The sequence below is a fragment of the Mercenaria mercenaria genome, chromosome 13 (assembly GCF_021730395.1).
Source record: "Mercenaria mercenaria strain notata chromosome 13, MADL_Memer_1, whole genome shotgun sequence".
In the NCBI taxonomy this organism is placed as follows: Eukaryota; Metazoa; Mollusca; class Bivalvia; order Venerida; family Veneridae; genus Mercenaria; species Mercenaria mercenaria.
This window is the reverse complement of record NC_069373.1, coordinates 28724255-28748412: the sequence shown is the minus strand read 5'-3', so window position 1 is coordinate 28748412 and position 24158 is coordinate 28724255. Positions and strand designations below refer to the sequence as shown.

The window sequence follows — 24158 nt, the reverse complement described above, 5'->3', positions numbered from 1 at the left end:
ACCTTTTCGCAGCCACTGTCTGTTGTAAACGTGACGCTGAGGCTTATTAAGTATATCCAGGTCTCATCTTTTAGGAGCTGTCGCATTGTGCGATCATCTAAATTTGGAACCTTTGAGCGTTTCTTTATCACATTCGAATTGACTCTATCGGCATTTTGCTCCTCGGTTAACATGCGAGACACTCATCGGGCACAAACCTTTCTAAACCAAAGTGTTTGGTCAGGATCTCATTTAAGACTGCCATGCCGGGCCCTGGGCGTTCAGAGCAGTAACAGGAGTATTACTGCTACATTTGTATAACGTTATAGTAGTAACAACAATAGTTGGAAGTTGTCCGAGATACATTATGAAATCAGTTTTAGCAATTAATGCATGATGAGCCGTCGAAAAATGTTCAAAACTGTTTAAAATAGTATTTTTGTTTTTCTTATGTGTCAGGATATGGGCTCGAACCCCTTTTACTGCTTAATTCAAAAGGTTCGGGAGGGCTCGAGAATGCATTGCTCGATGTTGATATTTTGTTGGTATTATTATAAAAATATTAGATGGTAAACGTTGTAACACAGACAGATTTTCAGGACGCCAGTGCCGTACGTTCAAAGAAAGTCTGTGTAAATCGAACATGTTTGGTGCTCAGATACTGCTGTAATCTCCACCGAAACGGTGAATTCAAGCGGCTTGAAAATGAACTAAAACATGTCGATATATTGCTGGTATGTTTGTTCAATGAATAGTATATATAATTTGCCAACAGATTTTCAGGATGCAGACGAAGGCCTCTTTAGTGGACGCATTTGTCGAGAGGGCTAAGACGCTTTCATACGGAGGCGAAGGCCTCGGGTCCTCGGGTTCGATTCCTGGCTACTCCTATTGTAGTGTGTCCTTGGGCAAGGCACTTTATCACGATTGCCTCAGTCGACCCAGCTGTAAATGGGTACTAGCAAATTGCTGGGTGGTCAAGGTATAATTGGCTTTAATTAACTGTTCTTAAAATAGGGTCGTTCAAAAGCTCTACAGAGCTTATGTTCATTGTTTCACAAAGCGACGGTAAATAAGATTTACCTTTACCTTTACGAAATACGTTTTGGTACTTCAATACTGCTTTATTCCGTGCCGAGACGATCAACTCGAGCAGTTATTTTCCGAGATAAAAAATGAAATAAGTTTTAACTATTTATGCATCATTTGCAGACGAAGAACTGAAACGGTGTTGAAAATCGTAATTTTGTGCATTTTTCATGTGTCCAAAAATGGGTTGAACCGTTTGAATCTTTGTTACTGCTGTAATTTATAAAATAAGGTATGCAAGAAAAAGAATCTACCACTGGTTGTAGAAGCAGATCAGAATATCCGGCTCTCAGTGAACAGTTTTTGGCAGAAACAAGCTCTTCAGTTACCCTCAAATCAGATATTCTAATCTGCAATTACAACCTGAGACAGATTAGTATGTGTTGCTATGCAGCTATTCTGTAAGGGAGCTTTACTATTTGGAAAATTTCTAGCAGTTTAGCTAAAAATAACAAAGTCATAAAACTTTCTCAAATATTTTTTATCACAATGAGTATAAAGTAATGTATGCTACATCACTGAACCATGTGTATACAATATAAATGTAGTATAAAAATATATTCTTATAACAAACTTACATTGTATTTTGTAAGCATATTCACACACTGATAGCTAGATAAATGGAAAACATAACGAGATATTTAAACTATTTAACAAGGAAAATGTCAACTTTATAAAGTATGAACTGACACAAGAAACACAAATAATTTCAGCCAAACTTTCTGATCAGAAAAGGTGATCCAACATCAAATACATGTATAATATTATCTACCTCAATACAATATTTAACACTGTAGAATCTACATAGACTTCATAAAATTCAACTATAAGTATTAATTTCATTTTATGCTATTTTATGAAATACTGTAATTGATCAGTGAGGTTTAATCAATATTACTCAAAGTGTATTACTCACTCTGGATCACTCACTGTGAGAGATAAAGCTTTGCCAATTATGTATCGATTTCTAATTTTTCATGTAAAATGAGATGAAAAGTGTAATACTGTTATTTTTTTCTTTACATTGTATTTCTCGATTCAAAGAACTTTACTGAATGAGAGTTTCATAACTCTTAAATCGAAACAAGAGCTGTCACAGGTGACAGCGTACTCGACTATTTCGATGCTGGACAGTGAACATGAAACTGGGCATATCTGAGGAAACTGAAGCTGTCACTGGTGTGTAAGTACTCCCATGTGAATGAAAATATTGGACAATAGCTTTGTATTAAGTATTAACAAAGATAGGGAACTGTATTAAAACATTAAATACGTATCAAAGGGACATAATTCATGCAAAAAATTCTGCAAAAAAAAATGACGAACCATTTGTCATATCATGCGGCTAATAATGAGGAACAACTATTTGAAGTCTGAATCAAAAAAGTGCGATAGAGCAGTGCAACACAACTTGAACCTGAAATTCTAATAAAAAGGGGGCATAACTCATAGCATTTTGGTGCCTGGATCACAAACACTGTGTCATATGATGTGGGTGACCATGCTGAACAACTGTTAAGTTTGAATAAAATCCATTTAGTAACAACAGAAATAAACTGAATTTTTAAGTAAAAAGGGGACATAAGTCACTAAATATTTGTGTAAGAGTTATGGACCTTGTGTCATATGATGAGGATGACGATGTGGAAGAACTATTTCAAGTCTGAATCAAATTCATTAAGTAATAACAAAGATAAAGAGAAAGTTCACAACATTTACTTGAAATTCTAAGTAAAAAGTGGGCATAATTCTTAAAATACTGGTGCCAGAGTTATGGCCCTTTTGTCATATGATGTGGGTAATGATTGTGGTATAACTATTTTCAATTTGAATCAAACCCCTTGTTTAATATGGTGAAAATGCATCAAATTTAAGCTACAATTCTAAGTTAAAAGGGGGCATTATTCATGAAAACTTGATGCCAGTTATGGACCTTTTGTCATATGATGTGTAACAACTGTTATAAGTTTGGATAAAATTCATTTAGTAATAACTGAGACAGAGTGGAAGTGCACCAAAATTTTAACCTGAAATTAGTAAATTAAAAGGGGGGATAATTAATAAAATATTGGTGGGAGAGTTATTGCCCTTGTACCAGATGATGTGGGTGATGACGAGGAAAAACTGTTTTATGTTTGAAGCAAATCCATCATGTTATTACAGAGATAAAGAGAAAGAAGAGGAAGTGCCTCAAAACTTTAACCAAGGTGTGAAGTCAAAGGACTTAGACGCTGGGTCGAGTATGATAGCTCCCCATATACTTCATATAGTCAAGCTAAAAAAATTCTCTCTTCTCGGCAAGATATATTCCAGACTTACTCAAAACGAACAAATATACAAAAAATATATATATAATAAGAGCTGTCCATAAGATAGCCAATGCAAGACTATTCGAATTGTCCCAGAAGCAGGAATAATACCCTAAATGTTAAATTATCTATAGAGTTTCAATTCAGTATCTGCATTAGTTTTGGAGTTAATAACTTGCATGCTAAACTTTAACCAGAAGTTTTTAAGTTCAAAAGGGGACACAATTTTGCAAAATACATGTCCGAGTTATGGGATTTGATGCTATGACCTTATGATTTATAAACCTGAAGAAATGTGTGAAGTTTTAATTCAATATTTGCATCAGTTTTTGAGATAGTAACTTGCATGCAAAACTTTAACTAGGATTTTCTAAGTTTGAAAGGGGGAATTAATAATTTGGCCAAAATACATGTCAGAGTTACGGGACTTGACCCAGTGAGGTTGGTAATTGACCTAGCTATCACCTGGCCTACTTTGTGATGCATGGTTCTTTGGCTGTGTTTGGGGTGCTCTGTGCTTCCGGGAAATCTATCTTTATCACCCTGAAGACACATACTAAGTTTCAAATCAACATCTGCATTAATTTTGGAAACAGTAACTTACATGCAAAGCTTAAACCAGGACTTTTTAAGTCCAAAAGGGGGCACAATTTGGGCAAAATACATGTCAGAATTATGGGACCTGACCCACTGAGGTTGGCAATTGATCTAGAAAAAAAAGTTTCAAAGCTATATATCTTTAAATGATAGCTATATGTGCTTGCATGTAAAACCTTAACCATGCCAGGGTGAGTACAATAGCTAAAAGTCAAGCTAATAAGCATAAGCCTGCCTTGTCAATTAAATTGGGATTTTTCCTCTTGGTCAATGTCAAACTATCACAGACAGGAAGTCCCCTTGCTTGGTAGCTTGTATGAAATGTTTGAACATTGTGAGCTGTACTGTCGAAGTATCTCCAGACCACAGTATCCCAGACGCGGCATATGTTAGCCTTGATATTTTGACAGAAGATAATGCATCATTCCTCCTCTTTGGAGTAAAGAGGGGAAGTTGTCATTTACTGAAATAAAACACTTCATTACAGGTGTAAAATCCAGAACAAGAGGACCATGATGGTCCTGAATCACTCACCTCTTCCCACATGACCCAGTTTTGAGTATGACATCGTTTTTTCTATTATTTGACATAGTGACCTAGTTTTTGAGCTCATGTGACCCAGTTTTGAACTTGACCTAGATATTATCAAGATGAAAATTCTGACCAATTTTCATGAAGATCCATTGAAAAATTTGGTCTCTAGAGAGGTCACAAGGTTTTTCTATTATTTGACCTATTGACCTAGTTTTCAAAGGTATGTGATCCTGTTTTGAACTTTACCTAGATATCATCAAGGTGAACATTCTCACTAATTTTCATGAAGATCTCATGAAAAATATGGCCTCTAGAGAGGTCACAAGGTTTTTCTATTTTTATATCTACTGGCCTAGTTTTTGACCGCACGTGACCCAGTTTCGAAACTGACCTAGATATCATCAAGGTGAATATTCAGATCAATTTTCATGAAGATCTGTTGAAAAATATGGCCTCTAGAGAGGTCAAAAGATTTTAATAATTTTAGACCTACTGACCTAGTTTTTGATCGCAGTTGACCCAGTTTCAAACTTGACCTAGATATCATCAAGATGAACATTCAGACCAAATTTCATACAGATCCCATGAAAAGTATGGCCTCTAGAGAGGTCACAAGGTTTTTTTTATTATTTGACCTACTGACCTAGCTTTTTATGGCACATGACCCAGTTTCAAAGATGACCTAGATATCATCAAGGTGAACATTCTGACCAATTTTTATGGAGATCCATTCACAAGTATGGCCTCTAGAGAGGTCGCAAGGTTTTTCTATTATTTGACCTACTGACCTAGTTTTTGACGGCACGTCACCCAGTTTCAAACTTGACCTAGATATCATCAAGGTGAACATTCTGACCAATTTTCATGAAGATCTCATGAAATATATGACCTCTAGAGAGGTCACAAGGTTTTTCTATTTTTAGACCTACTGATCTAGTTTTTGAATGCACGTGACCCAGTTTCGAAGCTGACCTAGATATCATCAAGATGAACATTCAGACCAACTTTCATAAAGATCCCATGAAAAATATGGCCTTTAGAGAGGTAACAAGGGTTTTCTATTATTTGACCTACTGACCTAGTTTTTGAAGGCACGTTACCCACTTTCGAACTTGGCCTAGATATCATCAAGGTGAACGTTCTGACCAATTTTCATGAAGATCTTGTGAAATATATGGCCTCTAGAGAGGTGACAAGGTTTTTCTATTTTTAGACCTACTGACCTAGTTTTTGATGGCACGTGACCCAGTTTCGAACTTGATCTAGATATCATCAAATTGAATATTCTGACCAATTTTCATGAAGATCTTGTGAAATATATGGCCTCTAGAGAGGTCACAAGGTTTTTTTATTTTTAGACCTACTGACCTAGTTTTTGAAGGCACGTGACCCAGTTTCGAACCTGACCTAGAATTTACCAAGATGAACATTCTGACCCATTTTCATAAAGATCCCATGAAAACTGTGACCTCTAGAGATGTCACAAGGAAAAGTTTACGCACGGACGGACGGACGCCGGACTCTGCGTGATCACAAAAGCTCACCTTGTCACTTCGTGACAGGTGAGCTAAAAACTGGCTATGTTAACAAACACATATAAACAAACAACTTCTACACAAAACAGGACTTGATACAAAAATTTTTGTAAATGTTAACAGTTTTAATAATAATTTTACAGTACAACTAAATTTAAAACTATATCAAAGTCTATCAAAAAATAAATTATACAAAGAAAACAGGGGTTTGAACAAGAGAGCCAAGATGGCCCTAGGTTGCTCACCTGAGTAACACATCAAAACACGTAAACATATTTTACCTAGTGATTTCATGGAGACAAATATTCTGACAAATTTTCATTTAGATTGGACCAAAAAATGTGGCCTCCTGAGTGTAAACAAGCATTTACTTTTACTTGACTTGGTGACCTAGTTTTTACCCCACATGACCCAGATTCAAACTTGTCCAAATGCACGAAAACATCTATTCTGACAAATTTTCGGGAAGATTGGAGCAAAAAAGTGGCCTCTAGAGTGTATACAAGCTTTTCCTTTGATTTGACCTAGTGACCTAGTTTTTGACCCCACATGACCCAGATTTGAAATCATTCAAGACGTCATGAAAACAAACATTCTGACCAAGTTTTATGAAGATAGATTCAAAAATGTGCCCCTAGGTTGTAAACAAGCTTATTCTTTGATCTGACCTGGTGACCTAGTTTTTGATCCCACATGACCTAGATAAAAATTCATACATATTTCATGCAGACAAACATTCTGGCAAAGTTTCATGCACATCAAATGATCAAAAGTGTAAACAAACTTTTCCTTTGATTTGACCAGGTGGCCTAGTTTCTGACCCCGTATAACCCAGGAATGGCCTAGGAATCATCAAGATAAACATTCTTACCAAGTTTCATGAAGATAGGGTCATAAATGTGGCCTCATGAGTGTTAACAAGCTTTTTTTTTTAATTTGACCATGTGACCTAGTTTTTGACCCCATGACCCGGTCCAACTTGGCCTAGAAATCATCAAGATAAACATTCTGACCAATGAAGATAGGGTCATAAATGCCGCCTCTAGCTTGTTAACAAGCTTTTCCTTTGATTTGACCTGATAACCTAGTTTTTGACCCAACATGACCCAGTTTCCATCCAGGCCTAGAAATCATCAAGATAATTACTCTGTGCAAGTTTGTATCAAATCAAAGCATAAATGAAACGTCTATATGGCTGAAAGAGCCAAAATATAAAATTTTGGCTCTTTCTGGGGCAGTTACTCTAGAACACATCATGGAATCTAGCCGGTTTTCGAAAGGAACCGAGATCTTATTGTGACTTAAGTTGTGTGTAAGTGTAGTTAAATCAAATATAAAATGTCACTTCTATTGTGTTCACAAGGTACAAATTAACAAATTTTGGCACTTACAGGGGTCAATCAGGGGCCGTAACTCCAGAATCTATGATTGGATCTGACAGATTCAACATGGAATCCAAGATTTATTTTTGTTGAAGATATTTTGCAAGTGTGTATAATGAAGTCTTTATATGGCTGCAGCCAAAATAGCAAATTTTGGCCCTTTAAGAGGCCATCAGATATTATGCCAATACAAGTTGTGTGCAAGTTTGATTAAAGATGATTGCAAAATGTGATCTCTATCATGTTCACAAGCCAAAAATAGCACATTTTGGCCCTTTAAGGGGCCAGAACTCTGGAACTCATGATGGGATCTGGCCAGTTTTCGAAAGGAACTGAGATATTACGCCAATACAAGTTGTGTGCAAGTTTGATTAAAGTTGATTGCAAAATGTGGCCTCTTTTGTGTTCACAAGCCAAAAATAGCAAATTTTGACCCTTTAAGGGGCCATAACTCTGGAACCCATGATGGGATCTGGCCAGTTTTCGAAGGAACCGTAATATTATGTCAATGCAAGTTGTGTGCAAGTTTAATTAAAGTTGACTGTAAAATGTGGTCTCTAATTTAATGTGTTCACAAGCCAAAAATAGCAAATTCTGGCCTTTTAAGGCACCATAACTCTGGAACCAGAAAGGGATCTGGCCAGTTTTGAAAAGGAACCAAGATACTATGCCAATACAAGTTGTGTGCAAGTTTGATTAAAATTGATTGCAAAATGTTGTCTCTATTGCATTCACAAAAAATTGTGGACGGACGGACGAAGGGCGATCACAAAAGCTCACCCTGTCACTATGTGACAGGTGAGCTAAAAATGTTTGGAATGTCTTGGATTTTATGCAATAGCAATATAAAGAAAATACTAAATAACCATAATGTAGATTGTATTTTTATCTCAACAAGTTTTTTCGGATTTTATAGTCAGCAGCCATATATACACTGCAAGGACTTTGGTCTCTACTCAGATTAATATTTGTTCTAATGTACTTGCTTCTGATAAAGCAAGCTTGCACTAAAATGACATTGCGTTAAAAGGCCATGATGTAAATGTTTTTGTTGTGATCAAGAAAGAGCGTTTCTATATTTTATCTACTGTATTAGATTAAAGGCGTATTAGAATGGAAATAATGTAGCGCAAAATCGTGCTTTATTCAAATTATTTCACTCAAAAGAGATTATACATCACCATAATTATTCACTTGAGAAATTATTCCATGGATGTATAACCACTTTTTTACATGAATAACATTAAAACATGATTTTTCTATACCTTATTTCTTAAAAAAAAAAACATTTCAAAATTAATTTTAATGATCTCAAATAATGGCAAACTAACTGGAAAATCAGGCACTCCACAGTATATGAGCATTAACAGTCCCACGTCAGATTTCTACATTTTAAGACCCCTAATTAATGTTATTTACATATTCAAACCAGACTAGCAAATACAATGGCAATGTTGTCAAACAAATATTTTGCTTATTTTTCTTATCAGAGAAATTATGGAAGGATAGATATTGGACATAAACTAGGTCCCACTAAATTTGAAATGGAAATGAAAATGTACTATGGCCAGAGATCTAGTCCAACTAAAACTGAAATGAAAATGTAAGTATATTACTGGAAATATACTACAGCCTGGGAACTAGTTCTTGCTAGTCCCAATTGTGCGGAAATTCCAGCTGCTATCAACAGCACTTCAAAATACATTTGTTGGTGTGTTTTTTTCTCACATTCACTCAGTTACTTGGTAAAGGTCCAAATTTACTGGGTATAAGTTCAAATTGTAAATAATGACCTAAATCAGCTAAAGATATGTTACTACTACACTCAGAGCCTAGTTTTATGCGAGTTCACACTCTCTTTTTGAGTCTAAGTACTAGAAGAAACTCGGAAATGAAACTTCAAATTTTCAAACATGACTGTGAATGTCATAACTATAACTAGTCACTCATTTCTTTTTCCAAAATGATGGCTGTTCTTTAGGTCCACTGGGTTTCTTTCCTAACCTGATCTTGTATCCTGCAAATACAAGGAATATAACATACATAATACATTGTTATAGAACATTAAAGATTTCACAGTAACAGATTTTCTAAGTCTTTATTTTCCTCCTTTATTACCTCGGTGATAAACAGTACAGGTATAAAGGAATACACAAATTTATTTTGAAGTCTTCAACTTCCTATATCTTTTTCTAATTAACTTTATCTTGCTAAAATCCTGAAATGGACTTGTCTTTCATTCAATTTGGGCAGTACCATTTAACATTTGAAGGGGTGGTCAATGAAAATTTACTGCCCGAATAGCGACCACGTAGACCATGACGTCGTGGAGGCTGATCATTGTCTGCACTGGTCGCAAAGGCAGAATCACTTGTCGCCAGCAGGCAAAAGGTTAAAGTCCTGTTTCTAAATCATTTTATATATATAAAGTCAATTTGAACTAGAAATTGCTTTTGTAAAAAAGCGCATGTCTCCCCCAATGCAAAGTCCTAAAGGCAAGAAGTCAATAGGGGTCAGGAGCAAAAGTCAAAGAGACACTGGTGGTTTGCTGCAATAGGGATCATCTACTTGGCATGTCCAGTCATCCCGCTAAATTTGAACACTCTTGGCCTAGTGGTTCTCAAGTCACTGTTCAGGCTCCTGTGACCTTGACCTTTGATCAAGTGACCTCAAAATAAATAAGGGTCATCTACTCTGCCTGTCCAATCATTCTATTAAGTTTCAACATTCTAAGTCAAGTGGTTCTCAAGTTTTTTTCCAAAAATGATTTTACATGACCAGGCCCCTGTGACCTTGACCTTTAATAGACTGACCCCAAAATCAATAGGGGTCATCTACTCTGCATGTTCAATCATCCTATGAAGTTTCAACATTCTGGGTCAAGTGGTTCTCAAGTTATTTTCCAAAAATGATTTTATATGACCAGGCCCCTGTGACCTTGACCTTTCATAGACTGACCCCAAAATCAATAGGGGTCATCTACTCTGCATGTTCAATCATCCTATGAAGTTTCAACAGTCTGGGTCAAGTGGTTCTCAAGTTATTGATCGGAAATTGTCTTCCATGTTCAGGCTCCTGTGACCTTGACCTTTAACAGAGTGACCCCAAAATCGATAGGGGTCATCTACTCTGCATGTTCAATCATCCTATGAAGTTTCAACATTCTGGGTCGAATGGTTCTCAAGTTACTGACTGGAAATGGTTTTCAATGTTCAGGCCCCTGTGACCTTGACCTTTAATGGAGTGACCCCAAAGCAATAGGGGTCATTTACTCTGCATGAACAATCATCCTATGAAGTTTCAACATTCTGGGTCGAGAGGTTCTCAAGTTATTGATTGGAAACGGTTTCCATGTTCAGGCCCCTGTGACCTTGACCTTTAACAGAGTGACCCCAAAATCAATAGGGGTCATCTACTCTACACGTACAATCATCCTACGAAGTTTCAACATTCTTGGTCAAAGTGGTACTCAAGTTATTGATCGGAAATGGTTTTCAATGTTCAGGCCCCTGTGACCTTGACCTTTGAAGGAGTGACCCCAAAATCAATAGGGGTCATCTACTCTTCATGATCAATCATCCTATGAAGTTTCAACATTCTGGGTCAAGTGGTTCTCTAGTTATTGATCGGAAATGGTTTTCAATGTTCAGGCCCCTGTGACCTTGACCTTTGACAGAGTGACCCCAAAAACAATAAGGGTCGTCTACTCCAGCAGCCCTACAACCCTATGAAGTTTGAAGGTTCTAGGTCAAATGGTTCTCCAGTTATTGCTCGGAAATGAAGTGTGACCTACGGAAGGACGGACAGGGCAAAAACAATATGCCTCCCCAAGAGGCATTTCTGCTAAATCTGCGGGTCCAGGCTGTCACGCAGAAATAAATTCCGCACATTTAAACTATCAGCAGAATTTTTTGACACAGAAATAAACTTTGATATTTCGCTTAATATAATGACCCGTTATCTTTATCTCATGAGTTTTTCGTCTGCTGTCAAGTTACTCACACCGTATCAAGTGTGGTTGATTGCTTTTGTTATTGTATCAATCTATTGTCCATGAATGAATGGTTACCGTTTCGGGCGTGTAATCTTTACAAGTGTATATCACAAATGAAAAGTTAAACAAACTAATAAATCTGTGTTGTTACTGTTGTAACTGAATGGACTGTGAACGAACTATGTACCAGACTTTGCATTTGTATATATTTGTAAATAAATTGTATATTTTTCTACCAGCAGTGTTACATTTTATGAAAATGTCTTTCAAAATGAATTACCGGTAACTAGACCTACAGTTTGATTTTTAACTCTGATTTTTGATCATGCACGGTAATGAAAAGAAATCAGATTTAAACATAAATCAACTGCGCCAATTTCACTGTCCTAGATTCCAACCTAGATAATGCCAACAAGACATAACTAACGAGAACGATATGAATTTGAGTCATTGGTTATGACGTTGTAAATGCGGTAGCATTTCCCATACACAGAATTTACTTCCAGTTAATGCAAACTGCAAAAACTAATTCCTGCTTTTCTCGAAGGTCGCAGAAATAAAAAAAACACAGAAATAAACTAGGCCCATTTTAGGACAAAACTGCAAAAAATTTTGCCCACAGAATTAACCCGCTATACGGTACTTTAAAGTCCTTGGAAACGTGTTAGAATCGAAATAATATATCTCATTAATTTTAGTGATTTGCTCTTAAATAAATAAAATCATTGTTGTTCAGATGCGTCCTCGTGATAAAATTCCTTCACATCTGAACTCCAAACAATGATTTATTCAGCAACAAATCACTAAATGAGATATATTATTTCTTTAACAACTGGCAGATCTGAAAACTTTGCTTTCAATCACTGGTATCCTTTCATCCCATTTTACTAACAGAAAAAATTACCTGGAATGTCACTTGGAACAATATGGTCTGATGCTGATGAATCTAAAAATGGTAAAAACAATATATAGTTATAATAACATATTTTTTCTGTAAAAGCAGAAATTTTCGCGAGGCTTTAATTTTCGCTATATTCTCAGGACCTACATCTCGCGAAAATTAATCCTTGCATAAATATTTACCATAATTGGTATAATTCAAATTAAAGTAGGATACCATTTTAACAATTTCTGGAATATTAAACCTTGTGAACATACTCAATTTCGCGAAATCTGACCCTGCGAAAATATGTGCTTTTACAGTAGTTTATATAACAATGTATGAGGAAAGCTAAAAACATACATTTCTTGCTGCTTTAAGAGTCACACCAACACAGTTAAGGTCACATGGCAACTTTTCTAGCTTTTGATGGCGGAGGAAGACCCTAAGTGCCCCTCTGGACACTAATTTGTTCCAGGCAGGGGTAGGCAACTGAGCAAAACCACTGACTTTCCATTAAACAGCTTTTTCACATTCTACACCCAAAGTGAGGTTTGGAACCTAGTGGGGTGGGGCAAGAGATTCGAAGTTAGAGATCTTAACCATTTGGAAAAGGAGGCACCAAAAGCTTATATTGATCACTTTTAAAAGAACTGGTACTGGTTAGATAATTGAAAGCAAGATTGTGACCTTACCCCTAGCTGGTTTTGGAAAGTAGCTCAACTTTATAACATTGATGGCTATTATGAAAAGCGTGTTTGTTTTCTGAGGTAAATTTCTAAACTTCCAATCTGACATCATCATTCATACCAGCTATTACTGGAAATTGCCAATATGCTGAGGTGACACAGATTCTGTTCATAGGAAAACATTGAGCACTTCTTGTGGTAATTACTTATGTGCATACTCGCCATATAAATGGTAGAAATACATGAAAGATTTATCTCAGACAAAGAAAACCTCTGATAAACGAGCCGTGTCATGAGAAAACCAACATAGTGGCTTTGCGACCAGCATGGATCCAGACCTGCCTGCTCATCCACACATTCTGGTCAGGATCCATGCTGTTCGCTTTCAAAGCCTATTGCAATTAGAGAAACCATTAGCGAACAGCATGGATCCTGACCAGACTGTGCGGATGCACAGGCTGGTCTGGATCCATGCTGGTCGCAAATGCACTATGTTGGTTTTCTCATGGTGCGGCTCAAAATGTGTATGAGCATCAATATGCTAAGGTGACACAGATTCTGTTCAAAGGAAAACATTGTCAATGAGCTTGAATATTGGTGGCTTAATGGAAAATTGTTGTAAATAGTTGCTAATAACTTCAATTTGACAGTTTTTCATTCGATCTTCTATTTACATAAGCTGGTCAGAATGTACATGTTCTATAAAGTTAGTGAGACAGTCCGTTTGGAAAAGAACAATAAACAAGAGCACCGCCTTGCGGGTGCTGACGCTCATCTGATTTTTTTTGTATAATAGAAATATTGTCCTACCCATGATTTTCTAAGTCTAAAAAGGGCCATCATTCTTGCAAAAAGCAGGATAGAGTTATGTTTCTTGATGTACAGTGTCCACTTATGATGGTGAAAAACTGTTGCAAGTTTTAAAGCAATAGCTTTGATAGTTTATGAGAAAAGTTGACTTAAACATAATACTCAACCAAGAAAATGATTTTCTAAGTCCAAAAGGGGCAATAATTATTGCAAAAAGCAGGATGGAGTTATGTTGCTTGCTGTACAGGGTCAGCTTATGATGGTGATCAAGTGTTGCAAGTTTCAAAGCAATAGCTTTGATAGTTTAAGAGAAAAAGTTGACCTAAACATAAAACTTAACCAAGAAATCTGATATTTTCTAAGTCCAAAAGGGGCCATAAATCTTGCAAAAAGCAGGATGGAGTTACGTTTCTTGCTGTACAGGGTCAGCTTCTGATGGTGAACAAGTGTTGCAAGTTTTAAAGCAATAGCTTTGATATTTTAGGATAAAAGCTGACCTAAACATAAAACTTAACCAAGAAAACTGATTTTCTAAGTCCAAAAGGGGCAATAATTCTTGCAAAAAGCAAGATGGAGTTATGTTTCTTGCTATACAGGGTCTGCTTATGATGGTGAACAAGTATTCCAAGTTTCAAAGCAATAGCTTTGATAGTTTAGGAGAAAAGTTGACCTAAACATAAAACTTAACCAAGAAATCTGATATTTTCTAAGTTCAAAAGGGGCCATAAATCTTGCAAAAAGCAAGATCGGGTTATGTTTCTTGCTATACAGGGTCAGTTTATGATGGTGAACAAGTATTCCAAGTTTCAAAGCAATAGCTTTGATAGTTTAGGAGAAAAGCTGACCTAAACATAAAACTTAACCAGGCAACGCCGACACAGACGCCAACGCTGACGCCGACAACCGCTCAAGTGATGACAATAACTCATCATTTTTTTTCAAACAAGAGGACCATGATGGTCCTGAATCGCTCACCTGTCCCAACATGACCCAGTTTTGAACTGAGTATGACGTCGTTTTTTTCTATTATTTGACATAGTGACCTAGTTTTTGAACTCATGTGACCCAGTTTTGAACCTGACCTAGATATCATAAAGATGAACATTCAGACCAACTTTCATACAGATCCCATGAAAAATATGGCCTCTAGAGAGGTCACAAGGTTTTTTCATTATTTGACCTACTGACCTAGTTATTGATGGCACGTGACCCAGTTTCGAACTTGACCCAGATATCATCAAGGTGAACGTTCTGACCAATTTTCATGAAGATCCATTCAAAAGTATGGCCTCTAGAGAGGTCACAAGGTTTTTCTATTTTTAGACCTAATGAGCTAGTTTTTGACCGTAGCTGACCCAGTTTCAAACTTGACCTAGATATCATCAAGATGAATATTCAGACCAACTTTCATACAGATCCCATGAAAAATATGGCCTCTAGAGAGGTCACAAGGTTTTTCTATTATTTGACCTACTGACCTAGTTTTTGAAGGTACATGACCAGTTTCAAACTTGACCTAGATATCATCAAGGTGAACATTCTGACCAATTTTCATGAAGATCTTGTGAAAAATATGGCCTCTAGAGAGGTCACAAGGTTTTTCTATTTTTAGACCTACTGACCTAGTTTTTAACCACAGTTGACCCAGTTTCGAACTTGGCCTAGATATCATCAAGATGAACATTCAGACCAATCTTCATACAGATCCCATGAAAAATATGGCCTCTAGAGAGGTCACAAGGTTTTTTTTATTATTTGACCTACTGACCTAGTTACTGACGGCACATGACCCAGTTTCGAAACTGACCTAGATATCATTAAAGTGAACATTCTGACCAATTTTCCTGAAGATCCATTCAAAAGTATGACCTCTAGAGAGGTCACAAGGTTTTTCTATTTTTAGACCTAATGACCTAGTTTTTGACCGCAGCTGACCCAGTTTCGAACTTGACCTAGATATCATCAAGATAAACATTCAGACCAACTTTCATACAGATCCATGAAAAATATGGCCTCTAGAGAGGTCACAAGGTTTTTCTATTATTTGACCTACTGACCTAGTTTTTGAAGGCACGTGACCCAGTTTCGAACTTGACCTAGATATCATCAAGGTAAACATTTTGACCAATTTTCATGAAGATCTTTTGAAAAATATGGCCTCTAGAGAGGTCACAAGGTTTTTCTATTTTTCGACCTACTGACCTAGTTTTTGACCGCACGTGACCCAGTTTCGAACTTGACCTAGATATCATCAAGATAAACATTCTGACCAACTTTCATAAAGATCCCATGAAAAATGTGACCTCTAGAGAGGTCACAAGCAAAAGTTTACGCACGGACGCACGGACGGACGCACGGACGACGGACGACGGACGCTGCGTGATCACAAAAGCTCACACTGTCACTTTGTGACATGTGAGCTAAAAATCAGATGAGCTTAAAATAAATTAGAATTTCAAAGTAGACTGTTAACTTACTTATTCCTTTTCCTGTGAACTGCAAGAGAATAAAAAAAGCACAAGTTGATAATCATACAACTTTACACAATAATAACAGGAATATTCAAAATTTCTATATATATATATACTACAAATCTGACCAAACTGTATGGAGTAACATTAGATTTTGAAGTTTTACTTATTATAATAAAACATTCTCAAAAGTTGTATGTAAAAGCATTTTACTGTATTATTTAATTAAAACAAAATTAATGTCACCACTTTAACTTGTTGAAACATCTGTAAATGCAAGTGATGTCACCAGTAAATCTTAAAACACAAGCCTATGACACACAAAACACAGCAAAAAGTGAGTGCATAATTACCAAAATCATTGCAAAATGGTTAAAACAGAAAATCAGCCTTTTAAATGGAAAAGTACACTTCACTACTTTAAAGTGCAACATTAAAAACCCTTTTTTAAATGCCTCAGCAACTTAGAATGTTTTAACAACTGTCTTGTTCTGTGAGTAAAAGAAATAAAATTACCACAACCAACTCTGCTAAATATCTTACCAGATTTTTAATTGCACTAGTCAGTTGTGCCTTTTTCCCCAGAGTGTTTGTGTCTCCTGCACCTTAAGAATAGCAAATACCATATAAGGTCAAAATACAAAATATAGACAAGCACCAAAACACACAGAGTTACACAATTCAGTTCTTGAAGCAGTCTGGCCTTGACATTAAAACACTATTAGGTTATTTAACAGAGAGAATGACATATTTGGCAGGGTACCAATCTTTAAACTCTAAATGGACATGCCAATATGTGAGGTTATATCAGAGGAGGATGCAAGCAAAATTTAAAGAAGAAGTAAAATTCAAGATGTTTTTAGTTTTTTTTATATGAAAGGGGGTGGGGGGGGGAGGGGAAGCATGGTGTTGATTGTGTGTGTGCAATGGTGGTGACAGGATATTAAAGGGCAAGGAACTAATGTTTTTTCTTTTCTTTTTTTTTTTGTGGGGGTGGAGGGTGTTGTAATGCAGACTGTTGCAGTCTGCACATCATTTCATCACCACTTACCTATTCAAAGTTACAAGTAAATACATTATTAAGCTCTGGATACAAAATATGATGGGCAGATAAGACCTTGCTGTGTCCTTGACCTTTGGCCTACCACCCTGGTTTTGCACTCTTTATATCTTCTCACAACCACCTACAACCACCTACATACACCCCAGGTTTGAAGTCAGTATCTTGTATGGCTACCAAGTTATGCTCCAAACACTAAATATGACGGACAAATTTGAGCTCAATTTCTGACCTTGACCCTAAACCTACAGACCAGGTTCATATTTTTTGCATATTGTCTCATCACTACCTACTTATATGCCAAGTTTGAAGTCAATACCTTGCATTGTTATTTAGTGATGCTCCAGACACAAAATATGTTGGACAGTTTTGACCTTTTAGTTCAATTTGTAACCTTGACCTTTGACCTACATAACCTGTTCAAGCTCTCTGCACACTGTCTCATGGCCATCTACCTACATAAATGGACAGACAGACAGACAGACAGACAGACTGACAGTTCTACATTAGGATAACCAGGGTAATAAGACAACTTTTTTAGGAAAAGATTTACAATGTCAAGGCCAGCATTGACTGAACTGAGTAAAGGGTGTAAAGAGAGTTAGTTCTGCTTACGCAGACAGCTTTATTACTTTACTGAAATGTAACATATAGTAAAGATCTATTCACTGAAAGATCTATGATCATGTTTTTGATTTTTTACTGGGTAAGTTCAGATGAACAAATAAAATTTAGTGAAAGTTTATCTTATTTTTTATACAATGTTGCAGAAAATGAACTTTTTCACTAAATTTCATTGAGGCATACCACTTGCAGACAACACAAATATAAATGAGCCGCACCATCAGAAAACCAACATAGTGCCCTTGCAACCAGCATGGATCCAGACCAGCCTGCGCATCCACGCAGTCTGGTCAGGATCCATACTGTTCGCTTTCAAAACCTATTGCAATTGGAGAAACCTTTAGCGGAAAGCATGGATCCTGACCAGACTGTGGATGACTGGGCAGGCTGGTCTGGATCCATGCTGGCCGCAAATGCACTGTTGGTTTTCTCATACAAACAATGATTAAAGATCTGACATAAAATATTGGTGTTAGAATCAACCAAAGAAGTAATCCGTTTCAATTTTCTGAATTTAGTGTGTAAGAAAATCTTAAATTAAGCCAATTTCTTTAATAGCAGTATGTTGACATATCAGCATTTAATATGACTGAAAGACCTTTTTTTAAAATGGAATGAACACTCTTTACACCCCTTGGAATACATGGGTTTAATGGCATACACCCCATGTAACACTGCTTTTATAGAAGCTTACTTACTGAATAGTGCTATTTGTTTGCTTGTTATGACAAATATATGCAAAATATTGTTCTTGTCAATAATAACCAACTACAGTCACAAAGCTGTGTTACACTAGCTGCTAGCCAAATAATATTATAAAACTTCCACTGGTTGTCATGGGTACTAAACTGCATAAATATTTAGAATCTCTTGTCACTCATAATAGATTTTTGCAGAAAGTAAGCATTCTAACTTCCATTTTTTTATTACAGTGCAACAACTTCGCAATCAAGGCTCCCAGTATTTTAGTTTTGCAGAATAAAATAGAACAAATGGTTGTCAGTTCCCAAGACATGAAGTTCACTAAAGTAGGGTTATCTTAATGGTCTGTCAAATTTATATTTATGTTTAAAAGCACAACTTTGCATTTTTAGTAAGCCTAAATTCAGTGAATATATATCTTAATTATCCAAACATGAATTCAGTATTTTCTCAATGAAGCATTAGATATTAATACAGTATACCTAATCACGAAAAAAGGTTAAGTTTGCAACAATGTATTTAATACTTTGACAATTAAGTGCAAGCACATCAGAATAATAATTATGAACACCCACAAAACCTTTATTCACTTAAGCATTCTTCAGTCTTTTTTTCAAACATGATTTCTTTTTAAAACAATGGAATGACTTGTCTGTAAGTCAAAAATATAAGTTTTTGACAATTTTGTGACACAGGGACATATATATACACACTCAGGTTTATGCTGGACACAAGAAAACTATTGAAGTGTGACAGTCACTGTTACCTTGATCATGGCTTTACTGACCCACCAAAAAATAAAATGCAAACACTCAATATGAATTTGATTACAAGATAAAAGATCACTTTGTAAAGGGCTGTAACTCTCAGATGATCAATCAATACTGGATGATTATAAAAAAACTAACCAAGATATGCTACTCATACCTAATGAGAATATGGATGATAATGAACCAGTTAAAACCTCTTAAGTTAATGAGAAGATTGATTATCATTGCAAACTGGTCAAGGGCAATAACTCTCAAAACACTGGTTTAAACCAACTGCTGGTTAACACACTTGACTTACACATTATTACACATTTTCAACACATCTGGTCTAGATCTTTCAAATATACTCTTAACCCTTACCCAGCTAAATTTCTATAATGAACTTGTCCATCTTTCAATTTGGACAGTACCATTAACTGTTAAAAGGGGTGCTTACCAAAAAATACTGACTGAATGGCAGCAGCGCAGATCATGATCTACACTGGTTGCAAAGGCAGAATCAGTTGAGTTTAGCATGATAAGGGTTAGACTAGTTAAAATGTGCAGAGACCTGCTTTCCACCCACTGCCCATCTCAGACACTGAATGCAAGTGAATTTAGGTCTTGGGTGTTAAGAGAAATCTTCTAGCACTAGGCTGTTAGTTTCTCACTTAACACACAGCTTTTTTACCTTGATGGGCTTTTGAAACTTTAAAAAGATGTCTCGGCCTCCAGACCGAAAAACCTTTGGAACTGCAAATCATTTACAATACACTTACATTACCGGTACATCCAGGATATACATTGGTTACAATAAAAGATCATTTCAGTCCAGCACAGGAACTATGTGTTACCTGATTCCCATATTATCTTACAATCTATCTGTTTTGTTTTTTCATTGAAAACTTTAAACATGGTCAAATATGTGAATTAGAGACTCTTTGAACAATCAAATTTCCCATTCAAACATTTTTCATTTAAAACGATACAACTTATAGTAAAGCAAATGAGCCGCACCATGAAAAAAAAACAACATAGTGCCCTTGCGACCAGCATGGATCCAGAACAGCCTGCGCAGTCATCCACAGTCTGGTCAGGATCCATGCTGTTTGCTTTCAAAGCCTATTGCAATTAGAGAAAGTGTTAGCGAACAGCATGGATCCTGACCAGACTGTGCGGATGCGCAGGCTGGTCTGGATCCATGCTGGTCGCAAACACACTATGTTGGTTTTCTCATGGAGTGGCTCAAATAGTAGTAGATAAGAAAATCAAACAAATTCAATGCAGCTATGTCAATGAAGTTAAGGCAACCTTTTAAAAGATAAATAATATTAATTTAGCAATAATCACAAAATTATGTATTTTTTAAAACTGCTGGTCTGAATAAAAAGACCAATCTCATTTTCCTCACCAACCAAATATCTAACAGTCACTTTATCCAACAGAGCTGTCTGAGGACAGCAATACTCAACTATGCAAAAACCTTGTCACTAAAAGATGATAAAATGAATGAAGTCAAACAAGAGGGCTATGTTGGCCCTAAGCCATTCACCTGAACAATCTTGGAAAAGGGTCACTCAAGAAATATTTGTGTTCAATTATTTTAAAATCAGGCCACCATTTTCTGACAAGAAGATGTTTAAAGTTCCAACAATATAAGTATACTGGAAAGACTCCATACCCACTTGCAGTCATGTTGTTTAACAAATCAAGAATAAATTGTATAATATTAATAGATGGTTACCCAAAAATTGTATTAGTAATTTAGGAGAGGCAGTTGCTTGAAGAATGTTCTATATACAGCCCCTGCAGCCATGTTTTTGATGAATCAAAATAATATTATTTAAACATTCCAAGTAGAGGGGCAGCCACAGAACATTTGTCTGACACAAGAAGGATTTTGAAACTGCAACTATCTGGGAAACATATATACAATCCTTTCACATCAGTTGGTACTGAGATCCTGGAGCTTACATATAAAAAAACTTCATAAAAAATTGCTAAGTTGAGAAATGGGCAAAACAGAGTTATAGAACCTGTGCACTGCAGGTCACATCATCACACAGAACAAGTGTATGAACTTTCAGATACTAGCTTACATACAAATACTTAACCGAATTTAGACATAACAAGAGCTGTCTCCATAGGATGACACATGCCCCCGATGGCACTTTGAATGAATAGTTATGGCCGATGTTAGAGTTTAGGACCTTTGACCTACGGAGCTGGGTCTTGCGCGCGACTTGTCGTCTTACTGTGTCACACATTCATGCGTAGTTATTTTAAAATCCATGCATGAATGACAAAGATAAGGGCCGGACACGCCCATCAATGCACTATCATGAAAAATGACCTTTAACGTCTAAGTGTGACCTTGACCTTTGAGCTACGGACCTGGGTCTTGCGTGCGACACGTCGTCTTACTGTGGTACACATTCATGCCAAGTTATTTGAAAATCCATCCATGGATGACAAAGATATGGACCAGACACGCCCATCAATGCACTATCCTTTAACGTCTAAGTGTGACCTTGACCTTTGAGCTACGGACGTGGGTCTTGCGCGCAACACGTCGTCTTACTGTGGTACACATTCATGCCATGTTATTTGAAAATCCATCCATCGATGAAAAAGATATGGACCGGACACGAAAATTGCGGACAGACTGACAGACCAACAGACGGTTTAAAAACTATATGCCTCCCTTCTGGGGCATAAAAATAAATGCAGAAGTCAACAAATGTGCGAGTGCAATAGCTCTACCTATTCTTCAGACAGTCTAGCTGTAAACACACTGAAAATTCATTTATAAAATGTCTGTGCCTCTCTGCAATTGCTAATTCTTCAAAAAGAAGAAAATAGAATGTGACTGTATGGTTTTCAGTTCTCAGCATTTAGAAATTATTTTAATTAGTTACCTGATTTATCAACATTCTGGTTTTCATCATCATCAATATAACCTCTAGCTGGTAAAACAGGTGCCGTCTGAAACAAAATCAAAGAAAACCCTGGAATATGTTCTAATGTTAATATTTGTTATCTTTAATGACACTTTTATCTTCAATGACCCCTTTAAATAAAAATGAAACTTTGTTAAATGGTGTTTGGTACAAAATGAATGATGTTCATCATTTCTTTTCGAAGTAATGTAAAATCATTTAATTTCGTGAGCATAAAATTTCGTGGTTTTGGTCAAAACAGAAATTTTGTGGGGATATGAATTTGTGAATTTCAGCTTTTGAACATAAAATAAATGGGAATTTTATTTGTTCATTGGGATCAAATTTCATGGATTGACTCAACCACGAAAATTAGTCCCCCACGGATATTAATGATTTCACATTCTAACATGGCTCAATTTGATTGCCAGTTAAACTAAGAAGGAAATCAAGCTCTGTATATTCTGTGATAAACAACGGTTGACGCACAGACCGGTAAGAGAGCATTATGACATCAATTATGACGTCAAATTGCCGCATGACATCCGATACATTACTCCTCGGGTAAATGAAGTCCAGCATGATATCCATTAAAACATGTCAATGAGCATGTCGGAATGAAAACAATCAAGGCCTTCGTGTGGTTTATCATCTAATTTACCATGGTTCATCAGAGTTCAGATGCACAGGAATTGAACCACAAGGGTATTAGCCCAAGTGGTTAAATATTGAAGCATCTGAAAGATGAACCATGGTAAATTAGACGATAAACCACATCAAGACCTTGATTATTTGTTAAGTATACTTGTACTGTAGTCAATAACATTATTTTCACTTATGAAACAAGAGGACCATGATGGTCCTGAATCGCTCACCTATCCCAACATGACCCAGTGTTGAATTGAGTATGACGTCGTTATTTCTATTATTTGACATAGTGACCTAGTGTTTGAGCACATGTGACCTAGATTTCATCAAGATAAAAAATTCTGACCAATTTTCATGAAGATCCATTGAAAAATATGACCTCTAGAGAGGTCACAAAGTTTTTCTATTATTTGACCTAATGACCTAGTTTTTGAAGGCACGTGACCCACTTTTGAAGTAGACATAGACATCATCAAGGTGAACCTTCTCACCAATTTTCATGAAGATCTCATGAAAAATATGGCCTCTAGAGAGGTCACAAGGTTTTTCTATTTTTAGACCTACTGACCTAGTTTTTGACCGCACATGACCCAGTTTCGAACTTGATCTAGATATCATCAAGCTGAACACTCTCACCAATTTTCATGAAGATCCATTGAGAAATATGGCCTCTAGAGAGGTTACAAGGTTTTTCTATTTTTAGACCTACTGACCTAGTTATTGACCGCACGTGACCCAGTTTCGAACTTAACCTAGATAAAAAATACTAATAAATGAATACATCCTACCTCAACGTCATTAAATTTCCATGAAATGCGCGGGAATGTCTGAGTTGTTTTTTACGTTGGCGTCATTTTGTTTTGAATTATCCGTTTTGGGGCCGAATGACGTTTACGCTTTGCCACGGAACTCGCATATAAAAAGTTGTTATAACAGCACGTGAGCGCGAGAATCTCTCTGTTAACACACGTTTTCTCTCCTGTTAAAACACCCCCGAAATGTGACAATAACAGCAGTTTTATGCTAGAATGGGTATTTACATAAAAATTTACATTAAAAAGGTGGCATATAACACTCAATTGTACCTTTTTTTTTAATACATTTAGAAAGTAAGTAATATTACAAGTATTTTAGGGAAAGTCTTTTAAATCTCCATATAAATCAAAG

At 36.3% G+C, this 24158-nt stretch overlaps 1 protein-coding gene across 2 annotated transcripts in view; it reads right to left on the bottom strand.

Annotated features, from left to right (window-relative positions):
• Positions 1-1531: 1531 nt before the first annotated feature.
• Positions 1532-24158, bottom strand: part of LOC123529144 (tyrosine-protein phosphatase non-receptor type 12-like) — a 108621-nt gene continuing 85994 nt past the window's right edge. The window contains exons 12-16 of one of the 2 annotated variants that reach the window (XM_045309363.2): positions 22323-22389; positions 20096-20157; positions 16276-16294; positions 12324-12365; positions 1532-9442 (exon numbers count right to left, since the gene is read on the bottom strand). In XM_045309363.2, coding sequence (XP_045165298.2) covers positions 9372-9442; positions 12324-12365; positions 16276-16294; positions 20096-20157; positions 22323-22389 — 261 coding nt within the window. In that variant the 3' untranslated portion in view covers positions 1532-9371. Of the gene's footprint in view, positions 9443-12323; positions 12366-16275; positions 16295-16812; positions 16875-20095; positions 20158-22322; positions 22390-24158 lie in introns of both variants that reach the window. The other variant, XM_045309362.2, reaches the window with a different exon arrangement.